Genomic DNA, 16,830 nt, shown 5'->3' on the forward strand with positions numbered 1-16,830 from the left:
CATTCTATCACTTTCCCTTTCTAATCTTCCCATGTCTGTGAATGAGTCCACCATAGAAATCTTAGATTCTTCCTGAGCCCCACCCTTTCCATTCAGTCTGCCATCAATCTGTTCAAAGGGCTCCACTTTTTCCTTCTTACACACCCCGCCAACAACCAAGGCTAAGCCCTCATCAACTCATGCCTATAATTCTGCATTAATGCACTTAGTCCTCACAATGACCCTGTGAAGTAGATGCCGCTTTACAGATGAGGAATCTGAATCACAGAGAAGTTACTCCTTACCAACAGTCAACGGGCTAGTCAGCAGGGAGCCAGGATTTGAAACTGAATCTAGAGTCTCTGCTCTGAGCTGTCTCCTTTGATTCACCCTATGTACTCATCTCCCTAAAAGCCTGCCTCAGCCAACTGCTCTTCATCCTCAGCATTATATGTTCCCCCACTTTCAAGATCTTCCATAACTGACCCCACCCTGACTCTTTACTATTCACCAATTCCTGCTGCACCAGCTGCTTCCGCTTACTCCGTTCTCACAGACACATGCATTTCTGCCTCCAGCCTGGAAAGGAAGACTTCCATTGCAATCCACTCCCATCTACTCTCCTTTCGGTTCCTAAACCACCTATGGTCGGCCCTGCCCTGTGGCTCCTAATTAGGTACCACCTGAGACGGTCATTTAAGTTTCTCTGTGTAGGCTTCGTCTCTCACAGGGCTTCTCAATCTCACCACTAGCAACGTTTGAGACAGTATCATTCTTTATTGTGGCGAGCTGTCTTGTGTACCATTGAACATTTAGGGCAGCTCTGGCCTTTATGCACTAGATGCCAGCAGCAACATAGGCCCCTCCCTTCTGACACCCACACCACCACCCCCTTCCAGTTGTGGAAACCTAAGTGTTTCCAGGCTTCCAGGCATTGCCAAATGTTCCCTGGGCACAGAATCAACCCCAGTGGAGACACTGGACCAGACCGTAAGCTTCGCAATCTCAGGGACTGCATCCTATCCTTTTTTTTCTTTTTTTTTTTTTTTGTCTTCTCCCTAGCTTCTGGCATCAGTGTCTAGCACACAACAAGAACTCAGTAAATAGTTGTTAAATAAGACCCCACCAATATCAACACCTTTACATTACATCTGAGCTCTTTTTTTCTCCCTGCCAGCCAGTATTTCACAGCATGATACTGGCCACAGAGAAAAATGAGTTGACCATGACCTTTTGACTGGGCGGAATGCCAAAGGTGAAGATGGAGCTTCTGGAGCTTTGGCCAGCATTTGTGGTGGCTCATAAGGCTAGCCTTTTATTCCAGATATATATTTTTAAACAAATGCTCATCCAAAATAAAGCACCAAACCATGAGATGCCAAATGAAATTCTCTGGCATTCAAATGTGGTGGGTTTTTTTTTTTTTTTCATCAGAAGAACGTACTGGGTTGAGCAGGCTTTAGTATCAGGCAAACATGCGGTCAAATCACTGCTCCGTTTTCCTGGAGCAACAGTGTGATTTTGGGCAACCAAATCTGGCAAATATAGGGAATAAATATAGGGAATAAAACCTGTCTTCTAAGAAAGGGTTTCCCCACTTCTACCAATTCAGCCCTGACCATATGCCAGGCATCACAGATACTAAGATCTTACTACACCACGCCATGCTGTCTTACTACACTAACATTATGATTCCCCTCTTACACATGAAGAAACAGAGGAACAGAGAGCTTCAGTCATGTATCCAATCACGTAAAAAGCAGCTGAGCCAGAAGTCAAGCCCAGAGTCCATGAGCGTCACAATGAAGACTATCCTTGCGGATGAGAAGATTAAATAAGATCACAGAGGAGAACACCACTAGAACATAGCAGCTACTCAGTTACTTTCCCACCATGTCCCCCTGCCCAGTTCCCTAGAACTCATTCAGCAAGTATTTATTGGGTACTCACAAAACACATCTCAGGTAACCAAATAGGAGCAGGTGTGGTTTTCCCTCTGAAGACAAAATGGAGGAAAAAGCCGAGTAAACCGAGGCGAATCTTCAGCTCCAACTCCTCTCTTCTGAGCCATCTCTACCCCTGACTCAAAGGCAGCTGTTCCCCCCATTTGGGACTCCAGGAGACTGTCTCTCCTTGCAATCAAAGCAGCTCTCAGTACAGGCTCTCACACTTTTTCTCAGTAAAGTATAAACGACTGACAATGTTAAGTAGTGAACATGCTGTATGCAGCGCTCCGCATTACAAATGTCAGACTTACAAATGTGCACCGGACTGCCGTGCGATCTCCATCTTGGACGGTACTGCAGTGCAGAGGCATGTACCTGTTTGTAAGCACGACATTTGTAATAGGGTGAACACAGATAAAGGTTTAAGGAGCTGGCTCAGGCAATTGTAAAAACTGCAAGTTCAAAATCTAACAGGGTAGGCCAGCAAGCTGGAGAGGGAGAGAAGAGTTTGAGCCCAAAGGCAGTCTGCTGGCAGAATTCCTCTTTGCTCAGGGGAGGCCTGACTTTCATTGATTAAGGCCTTCAACTGTGGATGAGCCCCACCCACATCATGAAGTGTGACCCACTTTACGCCAAGTCCACCGATTTAAATGTTAATCTCATCCACAAATTACCTGCACAGAAACATCCAGAATAATGTTTGACCAAATATCTGGGCACTGTGGCCCAGCCATGTTGATCCATAACATTAACCATGACGACACATTAAATTTAAATCGTTTGACCCTTGAACAACATGGTATAAACATTTACTTGAAGGTTTTCTTCTGCCTCTGTCACCCCTGAGACAGTAAGACCAACCCCTCTTCATCCTCCTTTTCAGACTACCCAACAAGATGACAAGGATGAAGGCATTTGTGAAGAGCCACTTTCACTTCATGAATAGTAAATCTATTTTCTCTTCCTTATGACATTCTTAAAGCATTTCATTTCTCTAGATTACTTTATTGTAAGAATACACTGTATGATACACATAACACACAAAATATGTGTTGATCAATGTTTATGTTATTAAGACTTCTGGCCAACGATAGGCTATGAGTAGTTAAATTTTGGGTAACCACCTTGTTCAAGTGTCAAGAACTTTATGGGTGTGGTTGTTTGTTATGTTTTGTTTGTTTGAGATGGAGTCTTGCTCTGTCGCCCAGGCTGGAGTGCAGTGGCATGATCTTGGCTCACTGCAACCTCTGCCTCCCAGGTTCAAGTGATTCTCCTGCCTTAGCCTCCCAAATAGCTGGGACTACAGGCACGCTCCACCACACCTGGCTAAAATTTGTTGTATTTTTAGTAGAGATGGGATTTCACCATGGTGGCCAAGCTGGTCTCGAACTCCCAACCTCAAATAATCCACCTGCCTCAGCTTCCCAAACTGCTGGGATTATAGGCATAAGCCACCATTCCTGGCCGAGTTAAGAACTTTGAAAGAGAAATTGCTGGTATCAGTCAGAAGGCAGGAGTATCTGGGACTAGAGAAAGGCCTCCCCCAGCTCACTGACCTCACAACACATGGCCACACCAATAATATTCCCCTTGGCTGCCTTCACTCTCTTCTGCAGCCTGGAATTTAGGAGAAATATTTTCAAAAATTCTTATGTTTACTCATTCAGTACCAAAGACAATTGCCTTTAAAGAAAGGTACAGACTTACCCTACCACTGCTTTAATTATGACCTAATTTTATTCAATTTCTCCCCTCAAAGACCAAGAGCAGCGGTGAGCAGAAAGGCAAACCACTGACACGTTTGTGGTTCCATCCTCTGCCCAGCAGAGCTGCTGCCCGATAAATAATTATTGCGAGAAGAAAAATCACACAATGAAAGCCAAACAGCTCCCTGGTGTTCTCTTGCTTGGCTTGACTTTCCAAGGCAGCAGGCATCTTTATTTACAGGTTTTTTTAATAGAAGTGTGAGGCCAAAGTTTCATTAACACAAAATTCATTCCAATGCAGATAACAAGGAGTATTCGATTCATGATCATTTTCAATTTACCGCAGCACAGGTGTTCTGGGTAAGTAAATAGAGCGTGCACTTCCACAGGCATTCTGTGATTACAGAAGCCATTCTTTGCATTGTTTTGCCGATTGACCTGCAGAGAGAAAGCTCTTGAGCTTTTAGCAAATTCCCAGCTTAGGCAGCAAGTCATGCATATCAAGGGCCTTTGCCAGAGCGACAAAAAATGGCCCAGAGATAGGCAGTGACTATTTGCCTGCCGGAAGGAAATGTGGAAAGAATGTATTTAGGCTTGAAGATTATCACTGAAGAAGCTGAGTTTCCTCTCCCAGGCTTACATTTGCACTGTCCTTTTCATCTACTTCTTATTCTTCAGCAAATATCCCTAATGATGAGCCTCGGGCCAGCAAATCAGAAAAAGGGCATTGCATCAGCCATAACCTGTGACCTTTAGAAACCGGAACCTCTGTCATGGAGTAGGCAGTCGGACCTCCCATCTTTGATATTTGTGGTTTTTTCTTGGGAAGGATTTGCCCCGCTGCGTTCTCTGGGACAGGCTCCTATTGGCATTCCTTCCCCCTCCAGAGGTTCCTGGGTGGTGGCAGCTGGGCTGATTGGGAATGGGTTTCCACCAGAGGGCACTGGAAGAAAGCGAAAGTGAGAAGCACCCCTTCTCAGAACAGCTCCTAAGGTCATCTCGGAAGAGGACGAAGGAACAGACGTGACGAGCTGTGGCCAGGGCTGAGTGGGAAGCAAAGCCACCGTCGTTTCCTCGTGTCTAATGTTTTGAAGTTTACGTCGTCACCTCCAGTTTACCCCCTGGCATTTCCGATGTCAGGGTTTCGTTTTGAATCGTGCTTTGAGTGAAATGCATTCCTACTGAATTTGGTCACCATAATAACTGGCACATGGCTAGTGATTTTCATTTAAAAACACGGCTTGAAACTAGCTCAGTTTCAAGAGCTGCCTTAACCCAGAGACCGGGCTGTCGCCCAACCCACGCGCTCCAGGTTATGGTTTTTAAATGAGGAATGTCTGATGCCGGCTGCTTTTGCAGTTGATGGGGCTGTGGTGAGCAAGGAAGCCTTGAAAACTCGAGGCTTTGGAAAAACGGCTCTGGATGACCAGAGCTGATTCTGTAAGTTTGCTGCAAAATATGCCTTCCCACCCCCCACCCCCAGCCCGCAGAAATTTACAGAAAGGCCAGACTTCCTCATTATTCTGCCATAAATGCCCACCACTACATCCATTTCTTAAGGGCCTTTTGAACATAGGCATGTTTTAGCCACGTTAACCTGTATTATCTGGGGAGCATGACACATAACTAGCTTGGCTATAGCATGGATTTCTACCTCTGAACAGGAGTTAGAAAAGGCTTCCACGTGGAAGAGTCAGACTTCTTGTTTTGGAGTTAGATGCCAAACAGAGACCCCACACCAAGCAGAGGGGGGAAGGGTAAAGTTGGGACATTGAGTTTTTCACATAAATGTTTTATTCAATTTAGAAAGTTATCCTTTATTCTGAGTTTATGCCCTTTATACATTTGGGGTGTGACGTGATCCTTTATACATCTGGGGGTGTGTCTGTGTGTGTTCCCAAGTGTGTTTTTTTCCTTTTGATACTAAAATGCCTATTCTTCTAAGTGATGGTCCCCAGAGATGTTAGTTTTTCTCTATGTATGGACAAAAGAAGTGAGCAATCTGTGTTAGACCCCAGGCTGTTCTATTGTTTTGGTTTTTGACATTATACTGCTGGTGAAACCTTAAAGGAGGGAGAACTACTTTACGGGGATCATTGGTAACTAGAGAAACAAGAAAACAGGTACCTAGCAGGACACCAGACTGATCAATCTGAGTAGAAGAACAGTGCTTGAGCTGTCTACGGCCTGCTGTGTGTGGGGGGGGGATGAGGGGATGGGGGAGATTCTAGAAGCCTGGAAGCTGGATGGCGTACCAGGCACCAGGTTAAATAATGTTCCCGGGAGTAAAAGGTGTTGCAAGGAAAGGCAGAGTCTCCCTGATGATGACCACTCATCTGTTTCCCCGCTCCGGCAGAGCAACCCCCCAGGCACAGAGAGCTGCCACCCAAACCCTTGTTTGGTCTATTCGGCAATTTTTCTTTCTCAGAAAGGGCTGATGTGAATTGGACTTGACAGGCACCTTGCCTGCAACCTCTCCCCTCCTCCACATCTCAAAACCGTGTTTCCTAGAACACTGTTTTCTGTGAGCTCAAAGTTCATAACAAGCTCGCAGACATCACACCCAAGACATCGAGCCAGCTTGTGATGGGAAGAAGCGCTTGGCCACAAGGCCCATGGGTGTGGCCGGCCCCGGGCAGGAAGCCGTGCTGTTCACTGACCCTCGGTGGGAAGCGGGTGTGGGTGCTGATGGGCTGGGGGCCTCCACAGAGGCGCAACAGGGGGATCCGCAGTAGTTACAAAAGGCGGCCGCGGTTACTACCACGCACTTGAGGCAGTGATGGAGTGAAAAACTGAAATGATTTAAAGACAAAAGACGAGACACAGCTAGTGTCCATTTTAATCTTGAGCCTATTTTTGAGAAAGGGCATCAAACTCCAGCCCCAGGCAAAACGGTGGTGAAAGTGGCCAAGTCCTTTTTTGATCTGCGGCTCCTCCTGCTTTTGCCACAGAGTTAGTTATCTATTGTTGGAAACAAATTATTCTGAGACCTGATGGCTTCCAACCTTTTTCTCACATTTTCTGTGGGCCAGGAGTTCTGGAATGGTTTAGCTGGGTGCCTCTGGATCCAGGTCTCTCATGGAGTTGCAGTCAAGCTGGGCCCGACAAGAGCTGGAGAATCCGCTTCTAAGCAGATTCCAAGCAGGTCACAGTGCCTCGGTTCCTTGTGATGGGGATTCTCCATGGGCTGCCTGAGAGTGCTCCCAAGAAGGCAGCCGACGATGCAGGAAGCAGGAAGCCTGAGATCACAGGAATGGGAGCCACAGCCTCTGCAACCTGGCCTCAGAGGTGACGTTCCGTCACTTTTTACCATATTCTAATCACAAGAAGTGGGGTACTAGGTCCAATTCATACTCAAGGAGAAGGATTGCATAAGGGTGTGAATATCTGGAGGCAGATATCATCAGGCCATCTTAGAGGCCACTTACCATAGCTACCCTCCTTATCTTCATATTCATAAGAGTAATAATGGAAGGAGTTGATCTAACAAAGTTGGTATGAGAATCAGATACAAAAAGGAATAAGATAGGACTCCTAAAAGAGAGGTCCAAGAAAGGCAGTGTGACCAAAACGTCTTTACTTTACCCTCAGATCCAGTTATGGAGATGAGCCCAGAACCCTGCCTTTTAACAGCACCCCAGGCCCACCAAGACTTAAAACCAACCTTTCTACTCTGTAAGTTGGGAATAAAGAAAGGCAGAGCATTTAGACCAGGTGTCCCCAAACTTTTTACACAGGGGGCCAGTTCACTGTCCCTCAGACCGTTGGAGGGCCGTCACATACTGTGCTCCTCTCACTGACCACCAATGAAAGAGGTGCCCCTTCCTGAAGTGCGGCGGGGAGCCGGATAAATGGCCTCAGGGGGCCACATGTGGCCCACGGGCCGTAGTTTGGGGTCGCCTGATTTAGATAAACAGTGGAGCGAAGAGGTAAACTTTTTAAGCCCGCAGATGCTCTCCGTTGACTTGTCCTTTAAATAACCCTCCTGTTCTCAGTGCAACTGTGAGTTTATGGAAACGCTGGCAATACCAAGTACATTTCACAACTGAACCTCACTGGAGCAGTGCCCCGAGACCCCACTGAGAATCTCCCATTAGTATGATCAATATCCCATGCTCCACAATTACCTCCTCCTACCCTATAGCAGTTTTTGAAGCCAGGCTTCTATGACAACACTTAAAACAACAAACGTTTTTGGCAAATGACCCTAACAAACATATTTAATTTTTTCTTTCTTTTTTTTTTAGAGACAGGGTCTCACTTTGTCTCCCAGGCTGGAGTGGAGTGGTACAATCACAGCTTACTGCAACCGCAAACTCCTCAACTTAAGCAATCTTCCTGGCTGGACTTTTTTTTTTTTCTTTGATGAACAGTAATACATCTTGAGGCATCACTTAGCTTTCTCCTTATCAACAGTAAACACGTATTGTTTTACCCAGCAGAAAATGTAGCCACATCCAGCTGCAATTTACAGCAGAAGAAAACAGGTGATTCTTACCATCAAATCAAATTAACCTCAGCTGGAAAGGACAGTGAGCTTTCATCAAATCCATGCCAGAGAGAATAATCCTCAAAATACCCCCCAACAGGTAGGCCTTTATTTAATCCCTTGGGCAATCAAGTCCTTGTCTCTACCCTCACAGTGATTTATTTTATATATAATCAAATCCTTCTTGCTGTAATTTACAGCATTTTCTTTAGTTCTGACCTTGAGGGAAATAAAGAGCAGATGCTCACACAGCTTTTAATATTTGAAGGTTCTTAAGTCACTGCTGAGCTTGTCCTGCTGTTAGAGTGGAAGGAGACACAGGCTGCTGCTTTTTCGCTTTTTCTGCTTTGCTCTGCTTGGCCTATATTTCTGTTAACAGGAGTCTTGTTTTTATCTGTGTGAATTAAAGACTATGAGTTATTTTCAGTTCAGCACAACTGGAATAGCCTGGTCTTTTTTTTTTTTTTTTTTTTTAACAAAATCTACCAACAAATGTTGGTTTCCATGAGGGGATTTGGCTTAAACAGATGACATTTAAAAATTACAATCAATTTTTCCTTAATGCCACCTAAAAGTCAGAAATGTAAAAACTTGACTTTGTTGACTGGCCTTTGATTGCTTTAATCTGATATGACTGAGCTTTGTTGAAGCTTGGTTCCGTCGTCACCTAGAATTAAAATCAAAGACAGTATTTTCCTTCCTTCTCTGCACAGTAAGGCCCTCCGAGTCTTAGAGAGAAATGAATATTTCCAAAACTGCATGTGGGACCGAATAATCTTCCAAAGCAACTCCCAAAATAAAGTTCTGAAAGCACCTCTCATGTTTATTGTTTCTTAATATCCTGTTGCAAGGTGGGCAAAAAGGGAGTTGCCTTGGCTAAAGGCCAGGAGACAAAGTTCTAGTTCTGGATTTTGTTCAGCCTTTGTGGATCACGGTTTGCAACTTTATAAATATATACAAACATACACATACACGCACATATATGAAAGTTTAAATATATATAAAAATAAGCGCTCTTCCTTTGAGAGAGCTTCCATGACAGAGAGAATAATCCTCAAAATACGCCACCAATAGGTAGTCCTTTATTTAGTCCCCTGGGCAATCAAATCCGTGTGTGTGTGTGTGTGTGTGTGTGTGTGTGTGTGTCTGTCTCTGTGTGTGTGTGTGTGTGTATAAGGAAGAGAGCTTAAATCCCCAGTCTGGCAAGTCTAATGCTTGGCTGGGTATGGTGGCTCATGCCTGTAATCCCAGGACTTTGGGAGGCCAAGGTGAATCATTTGAGGTCAGGAGTTTGAGATCAGCCTGGCCAACATGGTGAAACCCCATCTCTACTAAAAATACAAAAATTAGCCAGGCATGGTGGCACGTGTGTATAGTCTTAGCTACTTGGGAGGCTGAGGCAGGAAAATTGCTTGAACCCAGGAGGTGGAGGTTGCAGTGAGCCAAGATCGTGCCTGCACTCCAGCCTGGGTGACAGAGCAAGACTCTGTATTAATTTAAAAAAAAAAAAAAAAAAAGTCTCATGCTTCTGAGTCTGACAACCATGTGAGTTTTGGGCAAGATTTAAAATTTCAAAGGCACAATTTTCTCACTGGCTAGATAAGAATAACAATTTTCACTTCACTAATTTGTCGTGAAGATTTCAGATAATGAATATAAAGGATCATGGCATATAGTAGGTGCTCAATGAATACCTTTATAAAGAAACATATATTGCAATTATGTTATGATGGCTGCCTTCTTACTCAGAAGACTATTCTAATTCTTTCTCTTTTTATTATAATTTCTTTGGATTTATAAACGCCCCCACAGCTCTTTCAAACCAAGGATCTTCACAAATAACAGTGTCTAGGGAACCTTTATTCTCCTAAAACAAGTACTTATTTTTAACAGTGGTCTTATATTCTATAAAAAATATTTAAAAAACATCTTCATGAGTAATATTATATATGAGAGAAAGGGACATTTAAGCCAGTGTTCACCCTTGACCGTGTTCATACTCTTAATTATGTCGAGACTCATGACTTTGATTCTTATTTTGGCCTTTACTCAGGCTCTGACTACAGATAAGAATCAGTTTTGCCTAAATTTCAATTGCTTGGGAAAAGATCCTTGATGATGGATGTCTACACGGAATTATGAATAAATGCTCCTGTGAAAATAAGGGCAAGTCTATATGTTTATGTGATAAAGCAGATAATTTCAGAGTATAAGCACGGCTGTGTTTTGACTTGTTAAATATAGTTATTTATATAGATTAAACATATATTATTAAATATAGATTATTTATTTATTTATATATGTGTGTGTGTGTATTTACATAAAGTTGCCAACTGTGATCCACCATTGCTAGAGCAAATCCAGAATTAGAACTTGGCCTCCTGGCCTTCAGCCCAGAGTTCACGACAGTCTCATTCTAAAAACAAGTACATCACACTGACTGCTTTCTACGCACACATATGTAGATTTCTGGACACTCTTTTTGGTTTGCTTTTTTTTTTTTATTTATATTCTCAATGCTGAAACTTTATTAGAATTACATCACCACTGCAGTTCCTAAGCTCTGTCACAACATCTGAGGAAATTATCTTTAAATGTTCCCAAGCTCTATACCTTAGCAAAAAAAAAAAAAAAAAAAAAAGTCCTCTGCTGTTCAAGAATAATAGGCCCAGAACAAATCCCGAAAATAAATGACAAAGCCCATCTTACTCACAAGAGGAAAGGATCATGGCAGCCCCTCCTGCAGGGAGCACACAGAGCACACAACAGTCTTCAGTTCTTCTGCGGTGCTCCACTCACAAAAACACACCTTTCAACTGAAATCATAGTTCACCAAAGATGTTTCTCACGGGCAGAGTTAACCCCTCCTATTTTCCTGTTCTGAAAACCTCAGAAGCGTATAAATGACAACCAATGGCCTATATAAGTAAGCTCAGTAATCTGCATCCCAATCTCTGAGGGTGTCTGCTATTAGTCTCATCCCCAAAGGTGTGGGTGACTCGCAAACATCATTTTCAAGAAATCACAAAATTTTGGTAAAAGGCTCCTTTAAAATCATCAAGTCAAACTGCCCTCTCTGGACTGGGAAGGAAATGGAGGTACAGATAGACTAAGGGACTTGCCCAAGGCCACACGGTGAGTGGCAGAAACAATTAGATTCTAGGCTCTGGAATATTGAGTTTAGAATGTTCCATCCTCCCACTCAGCAGACACTTTATTTGGTGGAAGTCAATCTAGTAATAACCCTAAAAAGTGACTGGGGCATGGCTGAGAAATATAAAAACAACAATACAAAACACACTTGGGGGCCGGGCGCGGTGGCTCACACCTGTAATCCCAGCACTTTGGGAGGCCGAGGCAGGTGGATCACGAGGTCAAGAGATCGAGACCATCCTGGTCAACATGGTGAAACCCCGTCTCTACGAAAAATACAAAAAAAAAAAAAAAAAAAAAAAATTAGCTGGGCATGGTGGCGCCTGCCTGTAATCCCAGCTACTCAGGAGGCTGAGGCAGGAGAATTGCCTGAACCCAGGAGGCGGAGGTTGCGGTGAGCTGAGATCGCACCATTGCACCCCAGCCTGGGTAACAAGAGCGAAACTTCGTCTGAAAAAAAAAAAAAAAACAAAAAAAAACCACACACTTGGGAGTTTCACTTCATCCCATTGGAAAGCATAACCATATGTTAACGAATTAAGGGAACAACTTTAAGGAAGACACAGGGATATTCTCACCACCCTTCCCATTTCCTGTTTAGATTAAGGTTCCTTAGCATTCTGAGTGATGACTGATATTTTTACTTCACCTTTTGCCTTAGTTATGCTTTTGTATAACACATTTTTTTAAGTCTCAGTAAAAAATATTTAAAGATTGTTGAAGGAAATGTTCCCAAATGTTGCCAGGAGCTATCTATCTTGTTTTTCCATCAACAGCATACATTGGGGCAGGGACTCTATCTTGTCCTCATTCTCTTCCATATCACCCAGTACTTCCCATAGCTTCTCAAGGTGAAAAGGGAAGTATGGGATGCGAGGAGAAGAGAAGAGAAGGTGAGGAAGAAAGGAGAAAAGGCTGACAGTGATAGTAAGGTAGAGTGCACCAGGACTGACCCCTTGAATGAGCTACAAGTCAGTTAAAAGTTGTACATGGTTAGCAACGACATGGAATCAACCTGAATGCCCATCAATGACAGACTGGATAAAGAAAATGTGGTACATATACACCATGGAATACTATGCAGCCATAAAAAAGAATGAATTCATGTCCTTTGCAGGGACATGGATGGAGCTGGAAGCCATTATCCTCAGCAAAGTAATGCAAGAACGGAAAACCAAACACCACGTGTTCTCACTTATAAGTGGGAGCTGAACCATGAAAACGCATGGACACAGGGAGGGGAACACCACCCACTGGGGCCTGATGGGGGAGGCCGGATGAGGGGAAAGCATCAGGAAAAATAGCTGATGCATGCCAGGCTTAATACCTAGGTGATGGGTTGATAGGTGCAGCAAACCACCATGGCACACATTTACCTGTGTAACAAACCTGCACATCCTGCACATGTACCCTGGAACTTAAAAAAAAAAAAAAAAAAAAAAAAAAAAAAAGTGCACGTTTTTGCCATGGGAGTACAATTAAACAGGTAGATCAGACTCTGAGTAAGTAGTTTACTTTCTTCCACTACGAGGTGGACAGGAAAAGAAGAAACGCAGCCTTCAGTGGATGGACTGCCTGGTGTACAGACTCTAGACTGTCCGGGATGAATGAAATGGTTCTCCCGGGTCAGAGCAGCCAGCCTGTGTGTTCACCCAGCACTCCAGAGAGCACCAGAGACCATGGCGGCCTCCAGAAAAGACGGAACTCCTGAAGGGAAGGCGCTGTCTCCCTCGGCGGGCTACCCCACTAATACCAAGAATAATGTGCTGGCCCATAAATGGTCTCTGGGTGACTGACACACAGTTTCTTTCCGCTGATGCGCACGTGACCGAGACAGTTTCTTTTCCTTGGCGCTCACGAGGAAAAAAGGAAGGCCCTAACTCCGTTACTGTCTTCGTAGAGCTTCTAAGGATGAGAAATCCACACGCAGAGTCTTGACAGCAGGGTCGCCTGGGAGAATGTCCGACAGTGTCATCCATCCCAGAACCCAAGTCCGACCTGGCCTCCCGAAAAACATCGGGGAGGCAGCTCGAACCCCACGCTCGCCATTCTCTTGCTCGGAACACCGGGCTCGCCATTCTCTTGGTAGCTTCCTGGATCCTCCTCCACAGCTCAAGCTGCTTCCTGGTCTTGCGTGAGGTGGAGGCAGACTTGGTTGCGAGCATCACCCAAAACTTCTGCCCCAGAGCCCAGCACTTCCAATTATAGTGTCTGTGCTCCAGGGAAGATTCTTAAGGCTTAGAAGTAGATGACCTGGTTCAATTTTCCACCTGATTCTGATTAGCTGTGGCCACCATGGGCAGGATTACATGGGCAGACCCTATTGGTGGTTAAGCCGGACAGGCATCCCCAGACACATGTACCTGAGTGACAAGGGGTATTAACTGGTAGAAGAGTTGAGACTTTCTTCTCTTCAGGCATAGTTGATGTCCAGGGGGAAATGAATGAACAGCTGTAAGGCACAGTCTCTAGTCCTAAGGTGAGCTCATATACTGCAGGTTTAAAAGTTTCAATTAAAAGACAACTCGTGTTTCTTATAAATATATAACTTTATATATTACATATATTTATAATATATACAGCATACAAATATTTTTCATGTAATACTAAGAGCAGTCTTGAAAACTGAGATGTTTTCAAAACAAAAGATGGGTGTTTATCCAAGGTGGGTTCCTGGTTTATCTAGAACCCAACTGTAGACAATGTCTCAGGCCCAGATTTCTGCAGAAGTCAAAGGGAAAAAGAAGAGTTACTGGGTCATGGCTCTAATACCCTTCCTCTTCCCAAATACCTGGCCTTCAACTGGCATCAACTAACATGATCCCATGTGTGTACCCCTAAATGGCCAAACCCTGGGGCTGTACACAGTGCCTGGTACACAGTTGTCACTCGAGTGCCTGAGGAGAATAGAAATGAGTGATTTTAATCACCATCTCTAAGGCAACATTTCCACACTCTGGGAGATTCCGTCTAGAAGCAAGTCTAGACGGAGGCTGATCCAGAAGCAAATTCTTTATGTGTTTCCACTTTATAAGTAAAACGATCCACATGTCCAAGTACTCAATAAATTAAAAGCCATAAAATGCCCATCCTTCTGCTTGGGAGGTGCTGGTCGCATCACTTATCTTCCAAAAGTTTCTTCACATTCAACTAGTTCATCTATCGTGCGCAGCAGATCTTCAAAAGAAGGCCTTCCCTCTGGTTTCTACAATTAAAAGTCAAAGAGAAGCCGTGGGTTCCAGAATCCATTCCAAAAACTCTCACTGCTCAAATTCCTAAACATAGCATATTACAGAGAGGCTTCTGCTTTGGGACTGGGACATCCAGGCTATCTCCAAAGGGTCTCTCCCCTCCTCTACCCTGCGTATACTGTTGCTAGGCTAATCTTTCTAAAACACTGCTTTCATGGCTCTCTTCAAGACCCTGATAGATCTCCTTACTGCCCAAGAAATCAAGTCCAGCAAATTTGTAGGATCCTCTATAACCTACCACTTCCCCAACCTCTCATCCAATTTTATTCCCCACAAAAACCCTCACATGAGCTCTCTATTAAATCGGGCCACCCCCTCCCCTGCCGTGCACAAACACCGTGTTTATAACCACCTCCTTAGCTTTGCTCAAGCTGTTCTCTCTCCCTCTAGCACCACTTCCTGCCCAGAATGTCTCTGCCCATCCCAATCAATGCTCTTGGGAGGTGGTACAGCAAGTGGTTAAGAGCCTAGGCTTTGGAGTCAGGCAGGCCTATGCTGCTCTATAGCTAAGTGACCCCAGGCAAACAGCAACCTCATGACCCTTAATTTTCTCATGTATGGAGCGGTCACAGTCGAAGTATCTCCATCTCAAAGGGTTGTTTTGAGAACTAAATCCAAAGCACTAAGTACAGTGCCTGGTACATAATACATGTGAGCTAATGTTACTGTCTTTTAGAAGTCATTTGGTATCTAATCTCTTTTAGAGTGGCATTTGAATACTTCCAAAGACCTCAGAAAGTTGAGGCTTAGAGAAAGAAACCAACTCTGGTAAAAGAACAATACTTCAACTCTACCAGTGACCCAGTGAAAAAAGAGCTCCTTCTCCAGGCTTAGTCCCCGAGTCCCTAGCTCGGACAACCATGGAAGGAGTCCCACTTGGGAATGAGGAAGCAGCCTGAATGTATCAAGAGAGCTATTAGCATTTTCCACACCTTTGCATTCTTTTTGCCGATATTCAGAACTTGAGGATTGGCTTCCTACCTAGAGCTTGAAATCACTGTAAAGCATGCACCACCTCACTAGGCTATAAAGACTGCATGTTGTCCATCTACCAAGCCTAATCCCTAAGAGATTCAGAAAGACAGCACACAAAAGAAGTCTATACCTCCTGCCAACATCTCAGCATCACCTCGTATACATAGGCGGACGCCAACTTTGGCTGGTAGAGTCGGTGCCCTCGAGTAACCATGGTTACCACTTCATAATTGGTGTATTTTTCAAAGGGCATTCTGCCTTCTGTGAATATTTCCCACATTAAAACACCTGGAAAAGGATAAGGATTACCCAATGGATGTATCCACTTCCTCCTCAGGACGGACAGAGATAAGGAAACATGGACCATGGATCTTACCAAATGACCAGACGTCGGATTTGCTGCTGAAGCGGCTGTAATTAAACACTTCAGGTGGACACCACTTCACAGGAAATTTAGCACCGGAAGAACTTGTGTACTGATCATCCAGAACATACCTAGAGTAAGACACACCGTGGGTTTACACCTCTGAAGTACAATCTGCATTTCTACTTGCTCTTTCATTTTTCCCCCACCTTACGATGAAAAACACAGTTGACTGAAGTCCAACAAGCATCCGGTTGAAGCTAAATGTTCACCTCGGTGACCACACCTGGTGATTTCCAACTTCCTCTCAGCTTGATTTAAGTGCATGAGATGAATGCATCACCACATTACTATCTGCACTTCCATTTTTCTGTTTTTCTTTCTTTTTATAAGGCAATAGAGACAAGGTATCATAAAATAGTTTTCAAGCTTTTCTTTGGAAGCAGTTTTGTTCTTTAAATAAAATTTTACTCAAAGGCCCCATATGTAAAAAATCTCAAGCAGAGCTGCTCTAGAGGAAGTGGTATAAAGCATCTAGAAATACACATGCTTTTAGCCCTCACGATTCCACAGAGTACAATTTAAAACTAGAGCATATGAAAATAGCAAATGCAAAAAAAAAACCACACACACAACACAAAATGCCACACGCAAACGGTGAAGTATGCATTCATATACCATAACACCCCCACATACACATGTGCACTCAGAACAATACTATGTAATTTTTTTATGTGAACATACTACATCCTTCTGGAAGAACATACAGAAAATGGTAACAGTGGCTAACTTTGGGGGAAGAATCCTTGATTAGAGTTGGTGGATGAGAAGACTTCAGCCCTTTCTGTAAGGTGGGCAGTACATATTTACAAAAAAAAAAAAAAAAAAAAAACACATGTATTTCTGTCTTATGTGTGAATATACCATCAATTTCTAAAAGCTTTCTTAAGAAAATAATCAAAGAAGT

At 43.8% G+C, this 16,830-nt stretch overlaps 2 protein-coding genes across 6 annotated transcripts in view; both read right to left on the minus strand.

The window, feature by feature from the left end:
- Positions 1-12,618, minus strand: part of TXK (TXK tyrosine kinase) — a 69,361-nt gene extending 56,743 nt beyond the window's left edge. For both annotated transcript variants that reach the window (XM_074396094.1, XM_039468263.2), the window contains exon 1: positions 10,834-12,618. In XM_074396094.1, coding sequence (XP_074252195.1) covers positions 10,834-10,849 — 16 coding nt within the window. In that variant the 5' untranslated portion in view covers positions 10,850-12,618. The remainder of the gene's footprint in view (positions 1-10,833) is intronic.
- A 114-nt stretch (positions 12,619-12,732) lies between these two features.
- TEC (tec protein tyrosine kinase) overlaps positions 12,733-16,830 on the minus strand; it is a 140,357-nt gene continuing 136,259 nt past the window's right edge. For all 4 annotated transcript variants that reach the window (XM_074396098.1, XM_003933641.3, XM_074396095.1 and 1 more), the window contains 3 exons: positions 15,876-15,994; positions 15,630-15,787; positions 12,733-14,478 (listed from right to left, as the gene is read on the minus strand). In XM_074396098.1, the coding sequence (XP_074252199.1) occupies positions 14,395-14,478; positions 15,630-15,787; positions 15,876-15,994 (361 nt within the window). In that variant the 3' untranslated portion in view covers positions 12,733-14,394. The remainder of the gene's footprint in view (positions 14,479-15,629; positions 15,788-15,875; positions 15,995-16,830) is intronic.

Source organism: Saimiri boliviensis, chromosome 3 (assembly GCF_048565385.1).
Source record: "Saimiri boliviensis isolate mSaiBol1 chromosome 3, mSaiBol1.pri, whole genome shotgun sequence".
Lineage (NCBI taxonomy): Eukaryota > Metazoa > Chordata > Mammalia > Primates > Cebidae > Saimiri > Saimiri boliviensis.